This window comes from Neodiprion lecontei, chromosome 5, assembly GCF_021901455.1.
Source record: "Neodiprion lecontei isolate iyNeoLeco1 chromosome 5, iyNeoLeco1.1, whole genome shotgun sequence".
Taxonomy (NCBI): domain Eukaryota; kingdom Metazoa; phylum Arthropoda; class Insecta; order Hymenoptera; family Diprionidae; genus Neodiprion; species Neodiprion lecontei.
Window position 1 is genome coordinate 2,552,980 of NC_060264.1, and position 23,993 is coordinate 2,576,972.

Sequence of the window (23,993 nt, forward strand, 5' to 3'; positions counted from 1 at the left end):
GAGTAATCGACTCTCATTCCGGTGTTACATATAGGACTTTATTTCCGTATCAACTCTGACCACATTACTGACTTGTAAATATTTTTCCCCCACCTGCAAGTGTAATCTATCAGTCTGAAAACTGTAATATGATCGAAAGTTTATAATAATACCGAGAGAGGTAGTTCAAAATGGAAAAGGAAAACCTGAAAAATTAATTTGCGGGAAATACGATTTCATATTTCCCGATAATTTGGATTTGCCGGAAATATAAAGCCATAATTCCCGGCGCCTAGCAGGCTGCAATACGGGTGCACGGAAGCGATGAGTGTAAGCTGTGAGCAGAGGAATCCGCGCTCTAGAAGGAACCAGAATTCTCGCAAAATTCAAATTTCGAATGGTCAATGATTTATCGTTTGTTGAACAGTTCTTCACTGTCAGAATGTGACGCATACTTTTCACCTCCATCCCTATATCCCGATAGAATAAAAGATCAAGTCGTGGAGGGTCGCCAGCGTCAGAAGAGTTCGTCAAAGTCGATTCTCGAGGTGTAGTTTTTCGTTGCAATTATTATGGATGCAATGGCGTATATTTGTAAGTTATTTTTTCCGTAATTGAATAAAAAATTATGAATAACGTAACTACCGATGCCGAAATTGCTGTGATTCGATTGTACCATGTCAAGTTTAAAACATTTTTTTTAGTGGTGCAGACTACAGTTGAAGGCAGCAGAATATTCACATATAATATTAATTTTGATTCGTCGACAAAATAAAAAAGAACGACATGAAGTTGTTTTCAAACCAGTTGGCTAACAGCCTTACTCCGTTCTGGAGTGGGTAAGCATAATTGTTATGAGTATAATATCTTATTCGATATAAAATTTTTTTGCCATCTCAGAGAGCATCTGTTCAATGGAATTTGATATTCGCTGGCTCTCAGGAAAAATGTGTATAAAATGCGTCTTATGTATCGGTTTTTTTTTTTCGAAGAAGCAAAAAGTTTTCTTCGAGTGTATGCTTTCATTTAATACCAATGTTGGATTCAAGGACACCGTTGAGCAATATCATTCAATATTATCATACATAGTAATGAAGTTGATCTCAGTTTGAAGGAACTATTTGCAATATGCTGCTTTGATTATAAGTTTTACAATTAGTTAGAATGAACGAAACATTGCTTTATCGAATCAGGAAGAATGATTTCGGGGGGGCGGGCGAATACTCGAAAGATTAATTTACGAACGTATTGACAAAGATAACGACCTTGCAATTCGATCACAATATACGCTAATGTAGCCAGTCCGTGTTCAAAGGACAAGAGACTGGACTGGCGTGTGCGTGACGGTCATTAGCAAGTCCGACAAACTAGTCGCTCATTCTCGGTAACCGTTATTCACAAAACATGCGTATCTCCAGGTGTGTGATAAAGCGTAAGGAGGGACAGGGGGGCTGGAATCATGAGATCAGAAACCCAGCAGCCAGTCGTAAGGAATCAACAAGTCGATCCGGTCTACTGAGTTGTTGTTTAATCATTTCAAATAAGTTGAGATGATGTCTGAGGCACGCTTCGTGCTGAGTTTTACCATAATTTTCGGACTCGTTGCCGTCGCCGTGAGCCACGTTGTTCCCGTGAAGAATCCGACGAACTCGACGAGCCTTTCGTTGAACCAAACGGAGGCCGATACAGGAGTTTGGAACCAGACGGAGGAACCGACGGTGAATCCCGAGGACTTGGCGGAGCCAACCACAGACTGGATGTCGACGTTACAGACAACGACGATCGAACCGGCGAATATTTATCCGTCGACACTTTTGCCTAATAAAATGTTCAGCCATCCGTTCGAGGTTGCTGTCTACTCCTTGCCCTCTCAGGGCAAATTAGCATGTCCGGATAATATGGTACGATCATCCACCGATGGTACATGCAGAGAAAGTGATTAATGGTTTGTGTTCGATGTGACAACGAGCGATCGCGGTTTGGTATTCTCTTGATATGACACCGAGGACGTCCACAGTGCAACGTCATCCAAGAAAGAGTATTATTTTTATCCTACCCTGTCCTTCTCTGTGAATTAGCAATAAACCATACTTAATAAGGAGTACAAAAATTTTGTTGGTGGTATATAAACAAAATGACTTGAAATAAAATGACTTGTTGCGAAGGTTGATTCTTAACGTTATTAGCCTTTAAGTAGCTGCAGGTGCCCATTCAACTGTTGATCCTGTCTTGATGAACTGTTGGTGTTTTTTTTTTCAGCTAGTCTGACTTGTTTTTTCGATCGCTGATGTCATTATCTATCTATATCCCCGTTATTTGAATGCGGATACAGAAAGTAGGTACCCGATATTATAATATCCCGGTTTTAGTACGTAGATTATACAGCGATATTCTCGCGATACAAGTATGTCCTCAGTCAGATTGAATGTACTACTGGTTACATAGTTACTTGTCACCAGTCAATTTTGGTGCCTTATAACTCGTGATATTAAAACGGTGCAGGATCCAAATTTAAGGTTCTTTTCATTTCATCTCATCGATTCTGACCAATTTGGCTTCTCTAAAACCTAGTGCCTCGTGAAACATCTATTAATATGAATATTTTTGATTTTGATACCAACGACTCATCTATACTACTCTATACCAACATATAAAATTCTTTGTACGTATGCTTGTACGGATTGAACCTAAAATCTATTCGACGTATTTTAATGCGACTTTTTTTTCCAATGTTTCTTACAATTCCACAAGTGCTATAGGCTATGGTACATTCAACTTTTTATATAAAATTTAGATTTAATAATTAATCAATGTTTTATGCGTTCTCTGCTACTTGAGCTATAGCTGAGAGCCATCGTTGCCCCACCACTTATTCCGCCCGTAGTGGGGATAAGGTAATTTTGGTAGAGGGGAGTATGATCTAAGTGGGAGAAGTGGAGCTAAATCCGTAACGCTGCCGGTCGTGCCGGTAAATACGCGCGAACGGGCATTCTGTGCGGATCTCTGTGAGTGATCTATAAATGACGTCATCGGTGAAGGCGGGGGGGGGGGGTTATAGAACTTATGACGTCATATGCAAAACCCGAAATTCACAAATACAAATTTTCGCTCGGTACGAATGAATACTGCGTGTGATTATTTCTTCCGGATAGTAATGGGAGTCTAGGTTGATTCGAGGGGCCCCCATTTCTGTAAATGCGATATTTTTTTTCATGACAAACTTCCAAGTAGTTCAATCTTAACCCGGCCAATATCGGGTATTTCTGTTAGTGACACTATTAACAACCATAAGTACGGACGTGAATTTATTTCCCCAGAAAAATGTTGTGTTTAAGTATCGTTTGCGTAAATACTTGATGGTATTCATATTAAGTGAACACCTATGCACTCACAATGTATACAATTTATATGCCGTCACAATTATAGACTGCATGTGATAACTTTATCATATTTCTCCGCGCTGTTATGTAAAAATACAATTCGGTCAAAAACGACAAAAATAAAATGAGTACTAGTTACATCAGCTGAAACTCACAATAGTATATTAAAAAACTACAACCCTTTCGTTTAATTGTGGCACATCTGAGAGACTAGATTTTATTTGCATTGGTTGGATGTTTTGTCCTTGTAGACTTCCAGTTCAGACCTTACGGTCCGCTTGATCAGGTTGGCCACTGGACGATCCTGGAGTTTCCGGTGATACTGTAATCCTTTCGCGCATACGGACGGGAACCTGTCCAGTTGAGGTTGGATCGTCGACGTTGGATGTGGTGGTAGAGGACGAGTCTGCAGTTCTTGTTTCGAAGATGCAACCTTTCCTGGTGATTCGAAGACTGTTGTAGCGCTGCTTCAGCGAGCGGCAAATCTTCTTCTTGCAGACGAAAATGACGAAGATCACGATCCCTTGGAGCGCGTTGATCATGTCCGTGACGTACCAGATGTGCCTGGGCCCTTCCCAAATCCCCGAAATCACCTCCGTCGACCAGCAGATCCCCATCACTACGAAAAGCTTCACGTACAAGCTGAACCTGGAACGATATTTCGTTACCTATTTGCCTTATTTCATATTTTTTGCATTTGTTCACATACCAGTGCTTGTTCTCGTCGTGTCTTCTGCTGTCACCGCTGTTCAGGTGACGTTTCACGTTCCTTTTATGTTCAACAATCTTCAAAGATGTTAAAACGAAGAGGACAACATTGGTGGTAATAATAACGCCAGCCGGTCCGTAGTAGTACAATGCCTCGGCAGACTTGGCTGAAAGTTCATCCAGTCATGAGAGATAATCGTTCCCATCATCGAGATTTTCGTTATACAAATAACGAGGTCGACCTACTTGCAAACCAGCAACCGCTTGACCTGAAGTCTGGCTTGATCGTTGATTCTCCAACATCGGCGAATTCCATGACGATGCAAATGGTAGTCAACAGGATTGGACATCCCCACGCGTAAATCGAGTACCTGATGAACTTCTTACGGTCGTCGCTATTTCCGTTACTCGTCATCGGCCCGTAGCCGCTATAACATTCAAGAATAGAGCCAATCCTCGTGAAATTGGACGATTCGGTGAAATAATTGGTACGAGTCGTAATTGAGATCTTGTTCGAAAAGCCATATCATAGTTTGGAACGTACCCGAATCTCCACCACATGTCGAAGCACATGACATTCAGCCAAAAAAAACTGGCAACAAAAGATGAGTAGATGGTGAATCCTGAAATTTCAAGATACTAATCAAAACACGAGTCACGGTATGATATGTACGTTAATTCCGATGAATTTTCACAACTATAAACAATATTATCTTAGACCGTTTCGAAAGATTAATAATTTTTACAACAAATAATTAATGTACGTCCGAATTTTTTACATCAGCTCGGTGAAGAATTTCAATTTATTGGTTATTTCCGAGACATTCCCGATCCTGAGCTAAGATGTATTAAACTCTAAGATAAATACATCTTGCGAGGCCTGGAAGAGAATCAAACCTACGTCGAAGTACTTTTCAAGATTTATTCCTCTTCAAGTAAGGTTTATCAGTTAACGGTATGGTTACACTGAGAGAATAAAGTCATTGAATCAATTAAATGTGTCTTCACCGCAGTTTCTGGGCAGCGAAGTATATATTCATTTGTGTTTATTCAAGATCTGTTGATTTTAACTGAACATTTTGTTAGACCAACAGATCTTGAATTGACACAAATACATATTTACTTCGCCACCCGCAACCAGAAATTTAGTTGATTCAATGACTTTTTCCTCTCAGTGTAGGATTAATTAAGTTCGTGAATGGATGTGAGAACGCCGAAAGTCATCCGGGCTCTGCATAAACGGGTTTCCATTCCATACCTTTAGGGCAGAGTCTGGGTTGTGTAGATTTGAAGTCACTTCAAACGTTTATTATCGAAAAAAATTGGGTATAGGATTAGAAATGGTAACGATAAGTATACCTTCGAGGAACACGAAGCCGTGGCAAAACAAAGAAAGAAACTAGAGGAATAAGTAAATCGGATCTTACCGAGGAAAAGGCAAGTTGCGCTAACATCGGTGAAATTTTTCTGATTTGGAATTCGGTCGACACCAAGGGCGACGTAGGCGATGACGAGGCTGGCCAAGTAACACTTGAGAGTAGTGCCGTGGATGTTCCTCAGCTCCGGGATCACGGAGTAAACGAAGATAGTCGCGAGAAGGAAGGGAACGGACACGAGGGCTCCGACGTAGTTCGCGGTCCTTATCGGGTCCATGATAAACGGGTTTCCTGCTTCGCAGAGCCTCGGAGTGTAAATCGACGAGTTGCGCTTCAGTCGAAAGCAGTAACTCGTCGCGTCGACAATCGTCTGCGAGGAGTCTTGCACCTTCGGCATGGCCAACGATCCGTTTGCCATGAGGTAATACTCGTCGTTCGGATACTTCGACGGGTTCAAAGAGTACATCTTAATCCCCGGGCACGGGTGCGATAAGATAACGTGGAACCTCTGCTCAAACCGGAGACTTTCGTCGAGGTCGAAATTGGGTTTGTAGACGGGAGGCATCGCCGAGTAGTCGATCTCCATGGTCTCCGTGTTCTGCGTGGTGGCGTTCTTCGGTGGACAGAGGGGCAAACAAGGTTTGAGGTCGCAGAAGCAGCCGCTCCACGTGCCGTCGTCTTCCCAAACGACATCTCGAGGAAAGAACTCGCCGGACTCGGCCAGGAATCCCGAGTCGTTCCTCCGCGCGTTTGTCAGGCTGACGGTACCCCCGGGAGGGCAGGTCCTCCTGTCGGCGTCGGCTAACAACGCAGCCAGGAGCAGAACGCTGATGCAACCGGACAGTCGAAGCTCCATTTCGTTCCACGTACGCGGCCAGACAACAACGCTGGCATTCGACACTTTGCGGCGAAGAATCACACTGGTAATCAGGAAATACGTGAGCTGTGCTTTATAACGAATGGAAAAAAACCATGGTACCGGAATAAGGAGAAACCGACGAACGAGGCGGATAAATTACAATCCTGTACCACCGCCCGAGCAGATGTCGACGACACTTGTTTGCGGGTATAAAGTTTCTGGAGGAACTGACCCGGTGCTGTATTTCGATGCTACTATATAACTGCGTGTTTCACCCATGAGGGGGAACAATGGTATGCGTGCACAAATTACCATTCACTTTGCGGTGAAACCTGTTTACACTCTGAGCCTTCATGGTGTATGTTCGAAGCTACTTGCGTGATCGTGTGCATTAATATGATTAGCAGTGGTCAATTAATCTATGCGTTAAAATTGTGACCTTGTTCCAACGGCGACACACCCGTGATGGTTATCAGAGGTCAGGAGCTGGATGATAGTTCTCCCACTATTACAAGACATGTTTTACAGTATCATTCCGACGTGCAATATTACCCGTGAAGATCGTTCATAATTAGATATTCAATTGTTTATAGTTCTCATTCATTCTCGCACTTACAATTGGTAAAAGTCGTTGATGGTCCGATTTTCCAAACTTGCGTCTCTGAAATATGAAGGTTTGAATTCGTATCGTTTTTAATAGTGCTTCTTTGCAGCGTTTCGTTTACTACACGTAACTATGTAGCTACAATGTCCGGTATTGTTGCAATTATTTTACTTTTTCAAAAATTAAAAGAATATAGTTTTTGCGTAACTACTGATAATTAATATAAAATAATATCGGCTAAAGTGATACAGTTATTGCTTACAGGTTTACGGAATAAATGTAATATTCGATTATTGAATCAATTCCTAGGAATACCTTATACACAGATAGTGGATTTGGTTTCCGCTAGCGATGCATGTTACTAGTATATTTTCATCAGAATGTTCATACTCAACTATACGCGGTTAATTACGCATATCACTTCCTAAAGAGGTTGTGGGCATTGACGTCATCTGAACTTCTCGTCGTGATGCATTAACAAACATCAGTCGATGAAAATTTGATATTCGTCCATCATTCCGTTTGCAATTTTAAATTGAAATGTAATTAGCTAAAAATACATTACACTATGACAATGATTATCATACCCATTAATCGCACTTTCGACCACGTATCTAGGGTATTCAGCAGGTATCGTTATCATACGCGATCCTCCCGAGAGTGAGTGTTAATGAGTAAATGATGCGAAGTATCGTAAATTGAACAATAGAAAATTCGTAGAATTCATTACTTTATTTCTGCGTCAAATGAAAATGTGTTGGACTGCCATCGTTCAGAATTGCGTATAAAATGGTGCTGTTAAGCCCTTTTTCGTGTTTGAGATACGTGCACTTCGATATTTAGAGATATGTGCGATGACGTCGAAATCGACTAGAGCACCCCCTCAAATGAATCATTCGCCAAATTACTGACAAAAGCAGTCGTCGAGTTGGATCCACTTGAGGCAGAAACCATCAGAACCATCAGATTTCCTGTTTTGATCCCAATATCGACAAATAATTTACTTGTGGCGCAGTGACAAATAAGAATAGGTACGTGACGTGTCCCAAATTGTTACATCGTCCGTCCAAAGTGTGTGATTTTCAAAATTATTGCTGTTCACTAGGGTGGTTCTTAAAAAGGTAATTTTTTAATTTCAACCGGTTTGCCCCCAAATCGGCTCCAGGCAAGTCAAAAATAATTCGCTAATTTCTTCAGATTTATATGTGAACTGTAAGTCGTGCCCCGAAGAGGGTGGATTCCATTCAACCGTTTCAGGGGTACTTCAAATCTACCTAACGGACTTAGATGAAATTTGGTACAGGGTGGTTTCTTGGGTCGCTGATTACGAATCTAATCTGGAAATTATAAAATTCAAAATGATGGATCCAATACGACGTTATCAAGTGACTCTTAGGTTTTTGTTCCACCGTGTTGGATCCGCCAACTTCAAAAATAACCTTTCTAGGACCACCCTACTGTACACAATTTAATCACGAGGAACCTCACTGTTGATGGAATGAAGCAACAATAATAATGACCGCGTATAGACCTTGCAGATCGCATTGTATTTTATTGATCCTGTTGCAATATGACAATTGATGTTACAATAATTACAACTTTGCACTTAAGCATTTAGAGTAGGTACATAATATTGATTCGGTGGGCTGGATACTTAAAATAACACAATAAATGACGAGTTATTTTCAAAAATGTATGAATAAATAACCGCAGGACGAAAAAATCGGCCGCTGCATCGAATCACTGGGCATCTTTGCCGCAATCCTCCCCAGGAGGATTCTGCATTGTTTTTGAAGGCGAACCGGGAGAATTGAGTCGCGTGTGTTCCGGAGACATGCGAAACGTCGTACCGTGGCGACTGAAGTCCTCGATTTCGCCAACCGGCGTTTCCTGCAGTGGTTCGCGAATCTCGTCGCGACAGCGTCCCTACAATCGTAAAAAAAAAAATTCACGTCAGCGTAGGCAAAGGAATTCCATTATCTTACAACGGCTCGTGGAATAAGTGAATTCAGAATGATCGAGAAGAAAGTCAGAAGGCGTATTATACATAGTAATGGGATCATTGAAAAGGTCATTTTACAAACATCCCAAAAGTCTCTTGGTAATGCCGTATTGAGGGGTAAGAAAGTCAAAATTAAAAAATGACATTCTTAAGGACCACCGTAATGCAGAGGAACTCATCATATCCTCACCTGTAATACCCGTCTGACCACACCACGAAATTCAGTGCTGCATCCCAAGTACACGTAAAAGTTGAGAGCAAAGTTGCTCAGTTCCGCGAGGTTGGCGATGGTGCGAAATTTTTGAAAAAACATATCGGACTCTGGTCTCTTGACATACCAGGCGAGAAGAAAGGCCGACGGTGTTGTTGTGATAAAAAATAGCAACACTATGGCGGTGACGAGTATCACCAGGTGCTGCTCTTCTCTGAAAAAATAATAATAATAATAATAATAACGCATTGCAAAGGAGGGAAAGAAGACGGAGGTGAAGTAGCGATGTTTAAATACCTGTATCCCCGGTTTCGAGTAAGGGATGAAGTCTCGGCGAGGTGAGAAGCTCTGTACTTGTCGGAAACGGCGTGAAACTTTCGCCGCTTAGCCGTCAGCTGGATGAACTTTTTCACTATCAGTCCGTTAAGGAAGACGAGGACGGAGGCTGGCAAAAACCTGATCAGTGCTTCGTTCGTCCAAATGTACCCGATCCACAAATCGCTCTCGGTTACCAAAGAGTTTTCACGTATCGTGAAGGTCACGTCCGGACCGTCCTGTTGTTCGCAGACCAACCTCGTCGCTCCGAGGGGAATGCTCACCTTCGCCAAGCGATTCGAGAATAAATATTTTAAGAGGATACTCGTGTTTGTAGTCTGAATTATCAAAGTTACGTTATGTAGTTCACATACCAAGAATCCAACGAGGAAAGAAAGCGCTATGGCGACGTTTGAATTGCGCCGAATGTAACCGCCCCGCAAACGTCCGGGTAAAAACACGGAGAGGTAACGATCGACGGTTAAACAGGCCATTATCAACACGCTGGATGCCATGAAGGTGTTGACGGCAACGAGCTCGACGTGAGCGTGGTAAAGGGCTGCCACGTAGTATCCGCTAACCCCGTAACCCAGCCTCGCAGCTGTAAGTGGTAACGAAAATGCGTTAGATCAGTACTGGTGCACTATCAAAAACGTTCCAAAAATGAACAATCGTGGTGTGGAACGTTGTAACTGCGATAGGGTAGTCATGGCACACCATCACAAACATTGTAAAAATCAACAATCGTGGTGCGGAACGTTTTACTACGTTGGAGTAGTCGTGGCACACCGTAAAAAACATTACAAAAATGAACAACCGTGGTGCGGAACGTTGTAGCTGCGTTAGGGTAGTCATGACACACCATCGAGAACACTGTAAAAATGAATAATCATTGTGTTAAACGTTGCAGCTCATGGTGGCATTACCGATCGGTATCCACAAAACGACGACGCCAGTATCGGCAACTGCCAGTGCCGTTAGATAGACGTATGTGACACCTCTCAGAGACGAGCTTGACAGTGCGACCAGGGTGAGTATGTTTCCAAATATTCCAACGGCGAGCAGAGTCGGAGCAACGACTTTGTACGCTATCCAATTGGCGTGTATCAGCCGTTCTCGTATCCCATTCTCGTCGTCAGTTGGATCGTCATTTTTCTCAGTGTACCAGGTGAAGTTTACACCAAACGAACCGCTGCTGCAGTTCGCCTCGCAGCAAAGTGGAGGCCTGCGTTAAGTGGAGAAAAATTCATTATCATTCCTTGGTTACAGATTGTCTAAGGCCAACGTCCACTGTCGCGGATCCATACTTTTAGCGCAACGGAGTGCAGTATTTACAAATTTCCATTCATACCCACCCATAAATCACTCCCGTTAGCATGACCTGAAAGCAGAAAGTTTATAATTACCTCGTAGTTAAGCAACCTTGGGCACTTTGCGTATGTCTATCGAATAGCATGTACACTTGGGGATAATGAATCTCAAACGGCTAATTTTTTACACTAGGTAGTTATGTTGGCAACCCAAAGAAACCTGCGGCGCCACAGTCGGCCGAGCGTGAAACAAACTCGAATCTAACCTTAGAATTACCGTGTCAATCCAACAAGTCATTATCTCGGCGGTATTCTAAGGTTAGATTCGACGGTCATGGCTTATGTTACGTTTATTGAGATTGAGTTTGAGTTTGTTTCGCGCTCGGCCGACTGTGGCGCTGCAGGTTTCTCCGTGTTGCCAATATAACTGTCTAGTGTAAAAAATTAGCTCTCTCAGATTCATTGTCTCCAAGTGTACCTCTTATTACCCGGGCCAGAGTTACTTACGTAAACTCGACTCACTGCGCAATCGAAAACTTGTTTGGCGAGGCGGGGGGGGGGGGGATAAACGATCCTGTGTTGCTTGTTTATACAGTGCTTAATTATCAGACTGCTCGAAAATAAAGGATCAAATTACACGAATATGGACAGGATACTCATCAGTCCTCGAACCTGTTGTTACGTCGTTAATCAATCGTGAGCAAAACGCTGCAAAAGTGCGAACACTTGGTTTCGAATCCTGCACTAACGCAGGCCGAACACGTGGATGTAATGTGGGCTGCCTAACGATTGATATCTAGGCGTTTTGCGAGATTCAAGATTTGGTCTTACAATCAGTAGTTATTATCTATTACACACATATAGGCACAACATTGTACTCTGCTAGCAATCGGAGAAACGGCAAACTTTTATCCTCCTTCGTGATATTTTTCTTCCATTTGGAGGGAGCCGGGATAATATAACGAGGGTTGGAAATCTTACGTGCCTCTTTCAGTCCATCATCTCGCTGAGCTTATACCTATATCCTATAATAAATAATCTGCACTGCTTCCCTTACCCTCGTCAGAATTCTTAAGTACGAAGAAAAGTCATATTATATGTACATACATATCCGTACACCGGATGAATGTGTTTCGGCTTTGTCGGTTCGGGGCAAACATCGATCGACGTAACAATTGCAGGGTCGTAATAAAGGTAAGAAGGATAATTCTGCAGCCAGTCGGAGGATTTCATTTCTTTTACAGATACGTTCTCCTTCTTCTTTTCCCTCCCTCTCCCTCTCTTTCTCGTGTATTTCTTCTACCGTTTGTGCGGGACTTTCCTCAGCGAACAACTTCAGCATTTTATTATTTTTCCCCGAATTTGGGTAATTTCCTCTCTTGTTTATAGACGGTTCACGTTTTTCTTTCGCGCAACGTCTCTTTTTCAATATGTAATATACGTGGTTCCGAGCTAGCTTGTCGTAAAAATTCATCCAGTGACGTGAATAAATTTCACGGCTTTGAAAACACGTTTCTGAGAAGATTCGGGTTCTTCGTATTTGGAATACTCGTTGTTAAAACAAACGAGACAAAAACACAGCGCAAGTGGAAAAATAATTAAAACGTCGCAAAAATGAGAGACTGCGTGATGAAAAAAGAGAAAGCCGATAATTAACAATCCTGTAACGAGTGTCAGGTTTTTGTCGAAATTTCCAGGAACATGAGGAGGAGGAGGCGGAGGAGGTATCGCCACCCACGTGATCGGGATTTAATTCCCTCCCCCCACCCCGTACGATTCCCTTCCTCCTCTCACTTCTTCGTCCTCGTATTTCTCTTATCTTTATTTCCACCCCTTACACGCGGGTTCACGACGCAAAGTATAACGGGCAGGTACGTCAAATCGACGGAAGGACATCCGGCTGACGATGAGTGGGTCTGATGGCAGGAACAGCCCTCAAGGTACAAAGCTAACGACCAGCGGCGGTCGTGTTACAATTTGTCGTCAATCGTTAATTACACTTTTGCACGGGGCTGTGGGCGAATTAATTCAACTCGTGTAACGAAACGATCTTAACGCTAAATATTTTCTGCGCCGACACTAAATTCAAATCAAGTTATTGGAGAGTGAGAAAAATCGTATTGAATATAAATTTAAAAAAATAAATTCTATTTTTCTCACGTTTTAATTAGCGGTTTTGCCTGTAGCTACTGAATCAGAAAACTTACACCTAATTCAGTCTTGGTATAAAAATTTTCCTACTCTTGAAAAATAATTTACGAATAAAAATTTGAAGCTAATCGATCACGGCTATTCATTATGTGATTGTGTTTTTGTCTTTTCGAGAGTAGTAAAAATGAAAGCCGTCATCTGAAAAATCTTAAACCGAATGAAAGATGATGATTCTTTTTTTACACTCTACACCGTACTTAAAAACAGATAAATGTTTTGGGACGGAACGCCCCGTATTCCTACACTGCGCACAGTAAGAAAATAATTACGCCAACGTCAGCTTTAACGTAACGATTATCGTTAGTCCGAGGAGCGAAAGTATTTCTCGGCTAGAATTATTACGCTGCAAAATTAAACAACGTGATTTTTCAAAATTCGTCGGAAGGCCGCTTTAACCCTTTTTAACGGCCAAGCCTCTTTTCCGTTGAAATAAAAAACATTATCCTCAATAAAAAGGTTTGGAATAATACAATTTTGAAAAATAGTGTCTCTCGATTTTCACATCTAAACAAGAATTTTCTTTTCAAATCAAACTATTCAGTGAAAACTTTCTTTATAACGCGTAGACTATTTGTCAACTTATTTCGGAACTTTTGCATTAAAATCGAAGAAGACATTTGAATAAGTAGCTTGTTCGCACGTGCAAATTACACCCTACAATACCCGTTAAAGGGTCGAATGTCGTCACTGGTTGGGCGTGTAACGAATTGCTAGTACATAAATTCATTTCCCCAGAGGTGGTGGCCGAAGATGTGCTCGCAGCTCGATGCCTCGCACGATTCCAATGAATACGTAACCGGTAACCCCGCCGGCTCGTAATTCAAATCCAACGATTCCGCTACCCCGGAATTAGTATATGCATTAAACACGCGGTACGCCTTCGAATATAACATCGACGGCTAGTCGAGCTGTGATCGAATCATCGTAATTCTGCAATCCCAGCTGCATATTAAATTGCGTCGGAAAATCATTCCCCTGTTTTGTTTTCGCTTTGGAGTTTCATTTTTCATTTTACTTTCTTTATTTCTCTTCCTCGTCTCATCGTATCACCTCTCTTTTTCTCTCTTTCGTAGAATTACTTCATTTTTTGTCTTAGTAGTTTATTTTTATTCCTGACTTTATTTCTTAATTTCTTTTAGTTGTGTGATTCATTTTTTTCAAACACGTTTTTATTCTTATTATTCTATCAACCACTGTCGTTCATTTATTTATTCATTTTTTGATTCTTAAGTAGCAATCACAACTATCGTTAGGTTAATTTTTCACCTTGGGTTATACCTGTGTATGTATGTATGTACGTATGTGATCATATTGGCCCAAAGTGTTCTACAGGGCATAATGTATACGATCAAATGAAATCAAAATCCAGGCATCAATGCTGGAGACGAAAGTTAATACCGCAATAACGAAGCTTTTTTACACCGTTTATATGGAGGTATGTACATCGTAAATATATATATATATATATATATATATATATATATATATATATTTATTTATATTTACTTGTAACATTCGGATCTAAACGCTTTTCCCCTTATAAAAAGCTTCTCCCCATCGATTTCGATACTTTCGTCAATCATGCCTTACGTACATACATACATACATAAAATCCCGTTCGGCCCGTGTCATACACATCGAATCGTGTTATTATCCCGTCATCTCCAGATATTGTAACATCAACTTATACCCTGCAGCTTGTATACCCGAAAACAATTTCCTGTTGCAATAATAATAACAGTAATAACAGTAACGATAATGTGTAAAAAAAATTTACCCAACGTATACGAGATTTGAAAATCTTAGGGTCGGTGTGTAGGTATTTTTTCATTTTGTCATTAAGAAAGGAGACAAATTTTGAGGTGATACTTTGACGGAAAATTGTTAACCTGTACAGAGTGTACGGTGATTGATCCCTCGTTTTTGTTAATATAATAAAGCAAGAGTATAATGCTGTATTATATTATACCAAGCGAGGACAAACTTGTACATTGTGATTAAACAGAAATTATTAACTTTCCCTCTCTCCTTCGAAGCTGTAACTTTTCTCTACTGTTTCTATAACAACTCCCTCGATACGTATTATTATGTATGTATACATATTACATGTACATTATACATACAAGCGATTATTGTTATACCTACCTATGTATATTATACGGTAAACTTTACTTGGAAAACTTTCTGTACATACATGTATAGCAGGTACAAAAACTTTGGGAGTTTGCGCTAATCGGCTGGCCTACCAACCATCCCCTGATCACTATTTCTTCTTCTTCTTCTTCTTCTTTTTCTTCTTATTTCAACAAGTTTCGCTAAAGTTGGATTTTATTCCATTCAATTCGTGCACATGGCAGGAGTGGATATCTATGCACGGCGATATTCGAAATCGCGCAATATTTCACCGCAAAATTTGAAAACTGACGATTTTATCCCGTATTCATATACTGCGTACAAACAAAAGTTTACTTACGCACACCTGCGATATTTATTAAACGGAATTCGCGGGAGTTTGAAAAATTGTTACAATAATACGCGTAGAAAATGTAATTAATTAACGAGCAAACAACGTTATGATTTATGCGTTTGATACCTTGGTAAAAAATTTCCACCACTAAGAATTTTTATGGAAATAAGAACGTTTCGTATTATTTCGTAGAAAGTTGTAAATATGAATAACTTTCCGTAAGGAGTTGTTATTCTTATTTAAAAATTGTAACATCTTGTAGATTTTTTTTCACCGATACAAATACAAATCTTGTCACGAATATCTACAAGTTTTTATGAGAACAATTTCACGTCCGAAATTGTACAAAATCTCTTAATTTCCTTAAAAATTCGTACAAAATTTTATAAATCATTTTCACCAAGGTACGTCTCGTCACGCTCCTGTCCTAAATTACATAACTAAAAACCGACAAAATTGTCGGGGATAAATAAACACCGAGGTATAGGCTTACCGATTATTATTAGTCGTGTGAAAATTATCCTTTGGTTGCGTTGATCGGAGCGATTCACGAGTTGCCAAAAAAATTCTTCATAGTCCGTAGAATCGGATATTGCCTCGCTTACGGAAACGGGCGTTTGTCGCCTTTCTTCTTAATTAATTATCAACCTCTTCCCTTCGGCGACGAAACGCTTGCGTCCACCGACGACGAACTCTCGCCGCGTTGCGAAGCGACGACGTACTGCAAGCTTTTTTTTTTTTTTTTCTTTTCACCCTGCTTTTCTCCGTTTATTTTCCCTCATGTTCCCCACGCGGCGTACAACACCGCGTATCGTTGGGATCCGGATTTGCGCAAACTCGGATCTGAACGTTTCGTGTCTCTTTGTGTTTGTGCGATCCGTGTAGCGCCCCGCTTTCGCCTTTCGACCCTTCGTACACATACGCCTAAAATCCACCCTTTATATATTTATATATCACCGATTTCTACGCTTCAGAATTTACCCGAATTTTTGAACCACTCTTTTTTTTTTCCCCCTCCCCTTCCCACCAACATCTCTCTTATCCGGCACAGACTTTATTACAATACGATGACTGCAGAGATTTTGTAACGTATGATTCTCTCCCACGTATTCCAAAGAGAATGTTCAATATCGAGGCTTTTTTTTAACTTCCCGTCTCTCTGTTTTTCGAGATGAAAGGTGGTTATTGTAATCGTAACGAAGATGAAAAGTTTGATTTTCATCATATATCCACGTTTTGAAGATCAGAGAATTACCTTCGATCATTTTTAGATAGACGCTGTGTACGTTTGTACATATGTATCTACGTGTGTGATCCAATTTTTTTTTATTTTTGTCCAACGATACATCGAGAACGAGTTATCGGATTGCAATGATTTTGGTCTCAATCGTCGCGGCTTTTCCAAACTTAGAACCGATTTGATTTTAGCTTTGATCGGTTCGGCACTTTTTCGATTATTTCAATAATAAAATTCGAAAAAAAAGGAATAAAAAATTTAAGATGGACGGATGGATTCTAATGATAATTGGTTTTTTGAGTCGCTAATCACGAATCTAAGGTCAGATTTCCGAAATTTATATTTGGCGATCCAATATGGCGGAAAAAAAATCTTAAAATACTCGGATTTCGATAAAAATTGGTAGACGGAGGTTTTTTTGGGTCATCGATAACGAACCCAAGATCAGTGTTCCAAAATAAAAAAAAATCGTCATATTTTCATCTAACACAGTTATCCAAGGGCTTTAAAATCGTTAATAATCACGAATCTGAATTAGTAGTTCGAACTTCGAATTGTATATCGTTCTTTTTATTTTCTCTACAAACTTGTAACCCGGACCGTGAGAACGGGGAGTTCTAAGGCTTACTCACGTTCGGTCCAAAGCCGCTTATTTATAATAAAAAATCTTCGAAAATCTTGCAGTATAAGGAAATATTTTTTCGGACCTAAAGGGGATGCGGCATACGTGACGGATATTTTTTTATTTTTGTTTTCGGCAGGTATTGATTTCTCGTTCAAACGCACTTTCACCTCCCCTCGAAAAATTTCTACAACGAATTAATCAGTTGCTAATAGTGAAACTACGAGAAATAGGAAATTATTCAGCGAAATTCGTAGTGAGAGTCCGTGAATCGACACAAGGCGGGGGGGGTTTGTCGAAAGGTTCGCGTTATTATCGTTCCATCGGCGATCGCGATCACTGCAAAGTCGGAATTGGAAGTGGAATAAGGAGGCGGTATCGGCGGGGGTGGGGGTGGTGGTGAATTTCGAAGGAATGCCTCCGCATCCGGCAATATATTTCGCCATCCGTCGACAGCTCGACGACGGTGATGGAGTGAGCCTTGATTGAGTATAGCTGTTCATCTCCATATATATATGTATATATATGAGTGTGTGTGTGTGTGTGTATAATGTACAATGCCTTTTTATACCTTGTATAAACCCGTCGCAACACTCGAAGCGACTTTGTGTCGAAGGAATTACCTTTAAAAAATACAATTCCCCACAAAAAAAAAAAAAAAAAAAAAAAATAACGAGAGAGAGGAGAAATATCCCCGGGGTACGTAGTCCAAGTCGGACATTAGACGAACCTCTTTGAAAACTCGGTTCGAATATCTATTCCATGATATCAACCATAATGGAATTAAAATTATTAATCGCCTTCGGGCATGTTCAGTAGCGACGACCTCGGAATTACCTTGCAACGAAAACACAATAGATCGAAATCGATAGATTATTATCGTAAATTGACTGGACCTGTAACGATGAAAAGCATATATCGAGGGTAAATTAATGGGCTCGAGCAGGCCTGATGTTATAAAAAGTAGGTGGAAAAGATTTTTAAAACAAATTTATTATTACCGAAGTATCCGCAGGTTATACCGATGTTTAAAACCTAGTTCGCGGTGTTTGTACACCTTGTTATACGTAACAACCGGATTCGTACTCGAACCCCGAATGAATACGATTGTTATCAAATTGGAATTTGATCTGTTCATTAATTCCTCAACGCACATTAATACGCCAGTCGGCATTTAACGTCCTTTATTACTGTACTTTCACCGGCCCGGAGGGTTTTCAGGGGTAAGCCGTCGCGGCAGCGTTACAACTGCAGCAACACGTAAGGTTTAATGGTCTTTCTACTCGTTTTCCACCAATTTTTCATTTCATCGTTAATACCTTCGTACATTGGGTTGAATTTTGTACGTGTATATTGTACGACAATGCTCGGGGACAGACGCGGTGGGGAAAACTGACATAAATTGAATGACTTTGAACCGTCGCGTGGTATTCGATAATATTTTTTTCCTTGCGATTGTTGTCGTCGGCGTATATACGACGTTCCCCATTCCTCACATCCCATTATGGGACATTTCGTGGTGCAATTGTGCCCTTGGTAAGATAATAGAAGTGAAAAATTTCATTCGTGCGAAAACCCCTCTTCATGGTTGTAGAATTCGTTGCAAGAATCAGTTTTCCCTCGGAATTTTTATTAATTTTTTTTTTTTTTTGCCCATTTTTATTCCAATTATTATATTGACATTTAGAAGCACGACTTAATTTCGTCAGTTTCTTTACCGAAAATTCTTCCGGTTCTTTTTTTTTTTGTTCTTGAGGTAAAAACGTTTGAAGATTTTTGGATTATTCCAGTTCAACTAATTTATACGTTCATTCTACACGTGCCTGCCAAAATTCGTAACGATTTCACATCCAAGGCGTGTAGAAGCACTTTCGCAAATATGGAAAACGTGGTTTCGAGAAAAACGCGTTTAAACTTAAATTGAAGTTTCTGTGCGAATAAAATAAAAAGTTTTACATGTACACCTAATCTGCTATGCCAGGACCATAAAGTAAACCTTCCTCTTCTTGAAAAAGTTCTTCCTAAACCGTCCCCGCTCCAGTCTTGGGGGCAATTTTGCCTCTTTAGACGCAGCGGAATATATGACGACAGCTTTTTCCTCCGATTGTGAAATTTGGTTACGAGCTTACTCTTAAAGCATTGGATCTTTCCGATGTAAAAAAGGAGGAAAAAGAAAAACTTTTCTCTATTTGCGTTTCAATAAAGTAGAAACCTCTCTTAATATTCGTTCGAAATTTAAATTTCAGGTTGACGGTTTTGGCCACCTTGGGCTCTGCAGCCGCGATCGAAGGTGACACCAATTATCGTCGCGATGTCCAGGTAGCCGTGGACGCACATCACCTGTGTCCTTGCATAGTTCGCGCCGAGTGTCCACGAGTATTGGGATCAAAGCCGGAGGACGTTTTGCTCGGTCCGTTTCCACCTTGCGAAATTAAGGACACGGTGAGGTGCTGCGGAGTAACGACGAGCCTCTTCGTCCAGCGTTCGACGTTCGAGAATCCGCCTTCCGGCACCGTGTATCCGGTACGGGGACGACTTCCGGGATACCTGGGGCAAAGGTCGCAGGCCGAGTTCACGAGGTCTGGAAGCGAGGTTCGAGAAGGAGTCGCGAAGAGTCTGCTCAGGGCCGACGAAGAGACGAGGGAATATTACCTGGAGGATGAATTCAGCGACGAGGGCTCGGAGGCCGATAGACTAACCGATGGTTATGAACGGGGGAAAAATATCGACTCGGGTATTTCACAGACCGATGCCTCGCTGGCCTCCGATTTCCTTGACTATCGAGGCGTTAGTAAATACCCAACGACAGGCGAGGAGGATTATGGGGAGCGAACTACTAGTGCAACTGACCATGGCAGAGGACAGCAACGCGGTGAAATTTCATCGTCGGAGAAAAGCAGCTTGACGTCGACTTCGTCGGCATCATCGAGCGTTGGAAAAATCGAGCGGGTTGTAACGAGGAAGAAAGAAACTGCCGAGAGGTCGACTCAAGTGCAGGGTGAAAACCTCGTTGAGCTTTCACATGCCGACGGGCGAGAGACGCTGGGGTCGTTAGATGGTACAGAGATAATTGAACCCCCGGAATTGACGGAGTCGGAAACAAAAGGACTCGGTGTAATTCCCGCGACATTAAACGCGACTGCACGAGAAATTTCGACGAACGAAGCAACGGTTGGAACAGCGGGAAAGAAGAGCTCGGCTATTTATGACCAGCAATATATTGCTGACGAGGATTCGTGGGAAACTTATGATTATGCGGATGATACCAAGCAGCTTGGGACGCGTGAAAGCGCTGAAACGACGCTTAAGGATCACCGAGAGACTTCGAGCCTTGGACAGCAGGAAAGCGCCAAAGTCACAAAAGAATCTTCCATCTTTAAGGAAGGCAGTTTGTCCACTTTAACTGGGAATGACCAGCAGCAACTTACCGGGAGCACGAAACCGATAACGCAGATTTCACGGACGAAAATAGAGAGCCAAGCAACTGGTAAGAAAAGAATTGTCTCCTATAAATGTGCCAGTTTTAGTTACAAGATATGGTGCTACGGTGGTGTCATGTAAGCGCGACGAAATTTCCAATTCACAACAGTTTCACTGTTTCGAAACATACGTATAATGACTAATTGCTCGGCCTTAGTTATTGAGGTAATTGAAAAATAGTGAAAGCTTGAACGTGGGTTCAGGCTGTAAGCTACGACGTGAATGGGAATTGAATTATTGGTCGATGTAATTTTCACTGACGATTTTCAATTCATTTTTAATTGTAACGCTAATTTTGTCAAGTTTCTTTAATGTCTGCGAAACTGTAGATCGAAAAACGATCAGACTACTAATGCACAAATTTTTATTCATATATTACAGATGAATCGGTATACGATGAACTTGCTAAGATGTCGCGTCAGCAGAGCAGCGAATCCCAGACGAAAGAGTCTTCGAATATCGAAGGAAGCTCATCTTCGAGTTCTAAAACCGTGGTAACAAACGCCAGAGACACAACAGACAAAGCCGTAAACTCGGAAACATTCAGCGTAAGCTCAGAATCAGTTCCTAAAATTCTGATATCTACAACGTTCAGAAGACGGACACTTGTACCCAAAGTCTCTACTACATATGGAGAGAACAAAGAAACATCTCAGCAAAGTAGTCAATCGGTGGCTGAAGAGTCTTCGAAGGTAGAAAAAATTACGTCCAACTCTCAAAGTGTAGCAACGAACCGTGAAGGAGCGATTGATGCCGATGTAAACTCGGAAGACTCTGACGTAACATTGGGACAAGTTTCAACATTCCGACGACCATCATTGCTCAGAAGGCCGTCTGTTGGTTTGATAGGTGACACAGCTTACGTGCAACGGGAAGAGACGGCTTCTCAACAATCTAGTGATTCTTCCAAAACAGAGTCTTTGAAGGTGGAAGAAACGAAGTCCAAATCTCAAAGTATAGCATTTAACCGTGAAGGAGTGATTGATGCGAATGTAATCTCGGAAGACTCTGATGCGAGCTCTGATGTAACATTGGGACAAGTTTCAATATCCCGACGACCATCATTGCCCAGAAGGCCGTCTGTCGGTTTAATAGGTGACACATCTTACGTGCAACGGGAAGAGACGGCTTCTCAACAATCTAGTAATTCTTCCAAAATAGAGTCTTTGAAGGTGGAAGAAACGAAGTCCAAATCTCAAAGTATAGCATTTAACCGTGAAGGAGTGATTGATGCGAACGTAAACTCGGAAGACTCTGATGCGAGCTCTGATGTAACATTGGGACAAGTTTCAATATTCCGACGACCATCATTGCCAAGAAGGCCGTCTGTTGGTCTAAGAGGTGACACAGCTTACGTGGACCGGAAGGAGATATCCTCTCAGGAATCAAGTGTCTTGTCCAGAACAGAGTCTTCGAAGGTGGCAGAAAGTACATCTTCGATCTCTCAAACCGGGACAGCAAGCCGGCAAGATTTATCAGAGAAAGATTTAAAATCAAGAGACCTTGACACAAATCTGAAACCACTTGTAGAAGCTCAGAGACCGGTACTATCAGGAATACCTAGTCTCGGCATGAGAGGTGACATAGTCTACGGTGAATTGAAGAAGACCTCTTCTCAGCAGAAAAGTGAATCTCTGAATGATGTATCCTCGAAGGAAGAAAAAATTGAATCTTCGAACGTTAAAAGTGTCTCCACAAATACCGAAAACCTAACAAACGATAGGTCAAACCTGGAACTTAAGGGCGGAACTATCATAAAGCAATCTGATACAAAAACGGTTAGCAAAACTAAGTTGAACTCGAAATCAGAAAGTTCCTCTTCGATGGAACGTGAAAATTTTGCAAAAAAATCATCGGACACGTCGACAACTTCAACCGAGTCAAACCTAATAAATGTAATCACTGGGAAACCAGTGATAATGATTACTGATAATCCCATCAGCTGGGAAACCGCGGGTCAAGCCTACTACCCCGTCCTGATCAACGCCGGTTTCCTTAAAGACCGCCCAGTATCAACTGGACTGGTGGGTCTAGACCCTCTGTCCGGCGTCACTCACAGTGACTTACGTGATTCAGAGGTGGCTGCGGAATTGCTACCCTTGAGTTGCGGAAACGTGATATTCGGTGAGCGGAACACGGGCGGAAAGATGCTTTTGTGCGACCTTCCCCGTCCGGGTGACAAACCCTATCAATTTTTGAGGGGTGACACGAGCACTATCAGTTCTGAAAAATTAAACGGCCCAGATTTACCCGGGGTGATTTTACCCGGAACAGGTTTGAACGCGAAGGACGATGAAATACCATATAATCCCATGTTTCTAGACGCGGAAAAAAGTATCAACCAAAAACCTGCTAGAAGAAGGATTATCCTCAAACGACCGAATGCGGCACACAGAGAGTTTAACGTGAATGAAGACATACGCGAGGTTGGATCCAAACAAGCCGCTATGGAGTCGGTGTCGACGTCGTCATCCACCGTGAAAAAGGCTTCGTCGCTAGAGGAGTCCACATTCTCCCCAAGCTTTGGGAAAGAAATAACTAAATCGAAGTTCGACGTGTCCTCAGCCGAAGATTTTAACGCCGAAGGAGCAAAGGGTGCTCTGAACTCCAAGTTCTACTCGTTGTCTCAGGAGTCGATCCGCCCTCATCCAGTGACCCGTGATTCATCAACAGCCGGGGAAAAAGAGCCAACAGCTATCGTCGAAGTTGTCGATTCAGCGCCGTCAACGGAGACCAAAATCAACTTGAAAAGACTGAGAGTCTCATCGTCGGACGACAAACTGCCTCGCAACGACCTCGAGGTCCTGAATATAAAGACTTCTGAAGACAACGCAGCTAACGTGGAAGAGGAGCGGTTCGTACGACCTGCAGAAACTACCAGACGCCGGAGGCTCAAGTTCAATAGGCTTCCCGGACGCGTTCAGAGGGCAGTGATATCTCCCGACGACATTTCGATGTCCGGTAGAATCAACGTAGTCGGCCCAATCCCCGCGGGGTATATAGATCCCGCTTTGATCCGTGAAGACGAAATCGGTATCGAGCTCCCGAGACAACACGTTACCAGTTCCTTTCAGCTTCTGAACATTGAACGCCAACAGGAGGCCAGAGATCGTGGATGTACCGCCTTCAAACCATCGCCAGTCGATCCCATAAATTGGCCCAAGTAAATAAGCAAACGGCGCCACCTTCGGAACAGCGTTTCCAAATTAGGACATATAGCTGCCGACTTAGT

The 23,993-nt window shown here is 41.9% G+C and overlaps 3 protein-coding genes across 4 annotated transcripts; 1 reads left to right on the top strand and 2 right to left on the bottom strand.

Annotated features, from left to right (window-relative positions):
- Window positions 1-3,499: 3,499 nt before the first annotated feature.
- On the bottom strand, window positions 3,500-6,546 carry LOC107221180 (G-protein coupled receptor Mth2). 2 transcript variants are annotated; one of them, XM_046741074.1, is made up of 6 exons: window positions 6,447-6,464; window positions 5,495-6,363; window positions 4,612-4,690; window positions 4,314-4,495; window positions 4,069-4,234; window positions 3,500-4,007 (listed from the first exon to the last, which is right to left on the bottom strand). In XM_046741074.1, exons 2-6 carry the CDS (start codon window positions 6,297-6,299, stop codon window positions 3,620-3,622), a joined length of 1,620 nt encoding a protein of 539 aa, XP_046597030.1. In that variant the 5' UTR covers window positions 6,300-6,363; window positions 6,447-6,464; the 3' UTR covers window positions 3,500-3,619. The 2 variants fall into 2 exon arrangements, with proteins under 2 accessions (XP_046597030.1, XP_046597029.1); XM_046741073.1 differs by having other exon boundaries at window positions 5,495-6,546.
- A 1,905-nt stretch (window positions 6,547-8,451) lies between these two features.
- LOC107221181 (probable G-protein coupled receptor B0563.6) lies at window positions 8,452-10,957 on the bottom strand. The gene is made up of 6 exons (XM_046741078.1): window positions 10,841-10,957; window positions 10,361-10,659; window positions 9,809-10,035; window positions 9,417-9,718; window positions 9,099-9,333; window positions 8,452-8,832 (listed from the first exon to the last, which is right to left on the bottom strand). Exons 1-6 carry the CDS (start codon window positions 10,888-10,890, stop codon window positions 8,647-8,649), a joined length of 1,299 nt encoding a protein of 432 aa, XP_046597034.1. The 5' UTR covers window positions 10,891-10,957; the 3' UTR covers window positions 8,452-8,646.
- A 1,707-nt stretch (window positions 10,958-12,664) lies between these two features.
- On the top strand, window positions 12,665-23,928 carry LOC124294666 (serine-rich adhesin for platelets-like). Its single transcript, XM_046741034.1, has 3 exons — window positions 12,665-12,684; window positions 19,528-20,768; window positions 21,143-23,928. Exon 3 carries the CDS (start codon window positions 21,172-21,174, stop codon window positions 23,926-23,928), a length of 2,757 nt encoding a protein of 918 aa, XP_046596990.1. The 5' UTR covers window positions 12,665-12,684; window positions 19,528-20,768; window positions 21,143-21,171.
- Window positions 23,929-23,993: the final 65 nt, after the last annotated feature.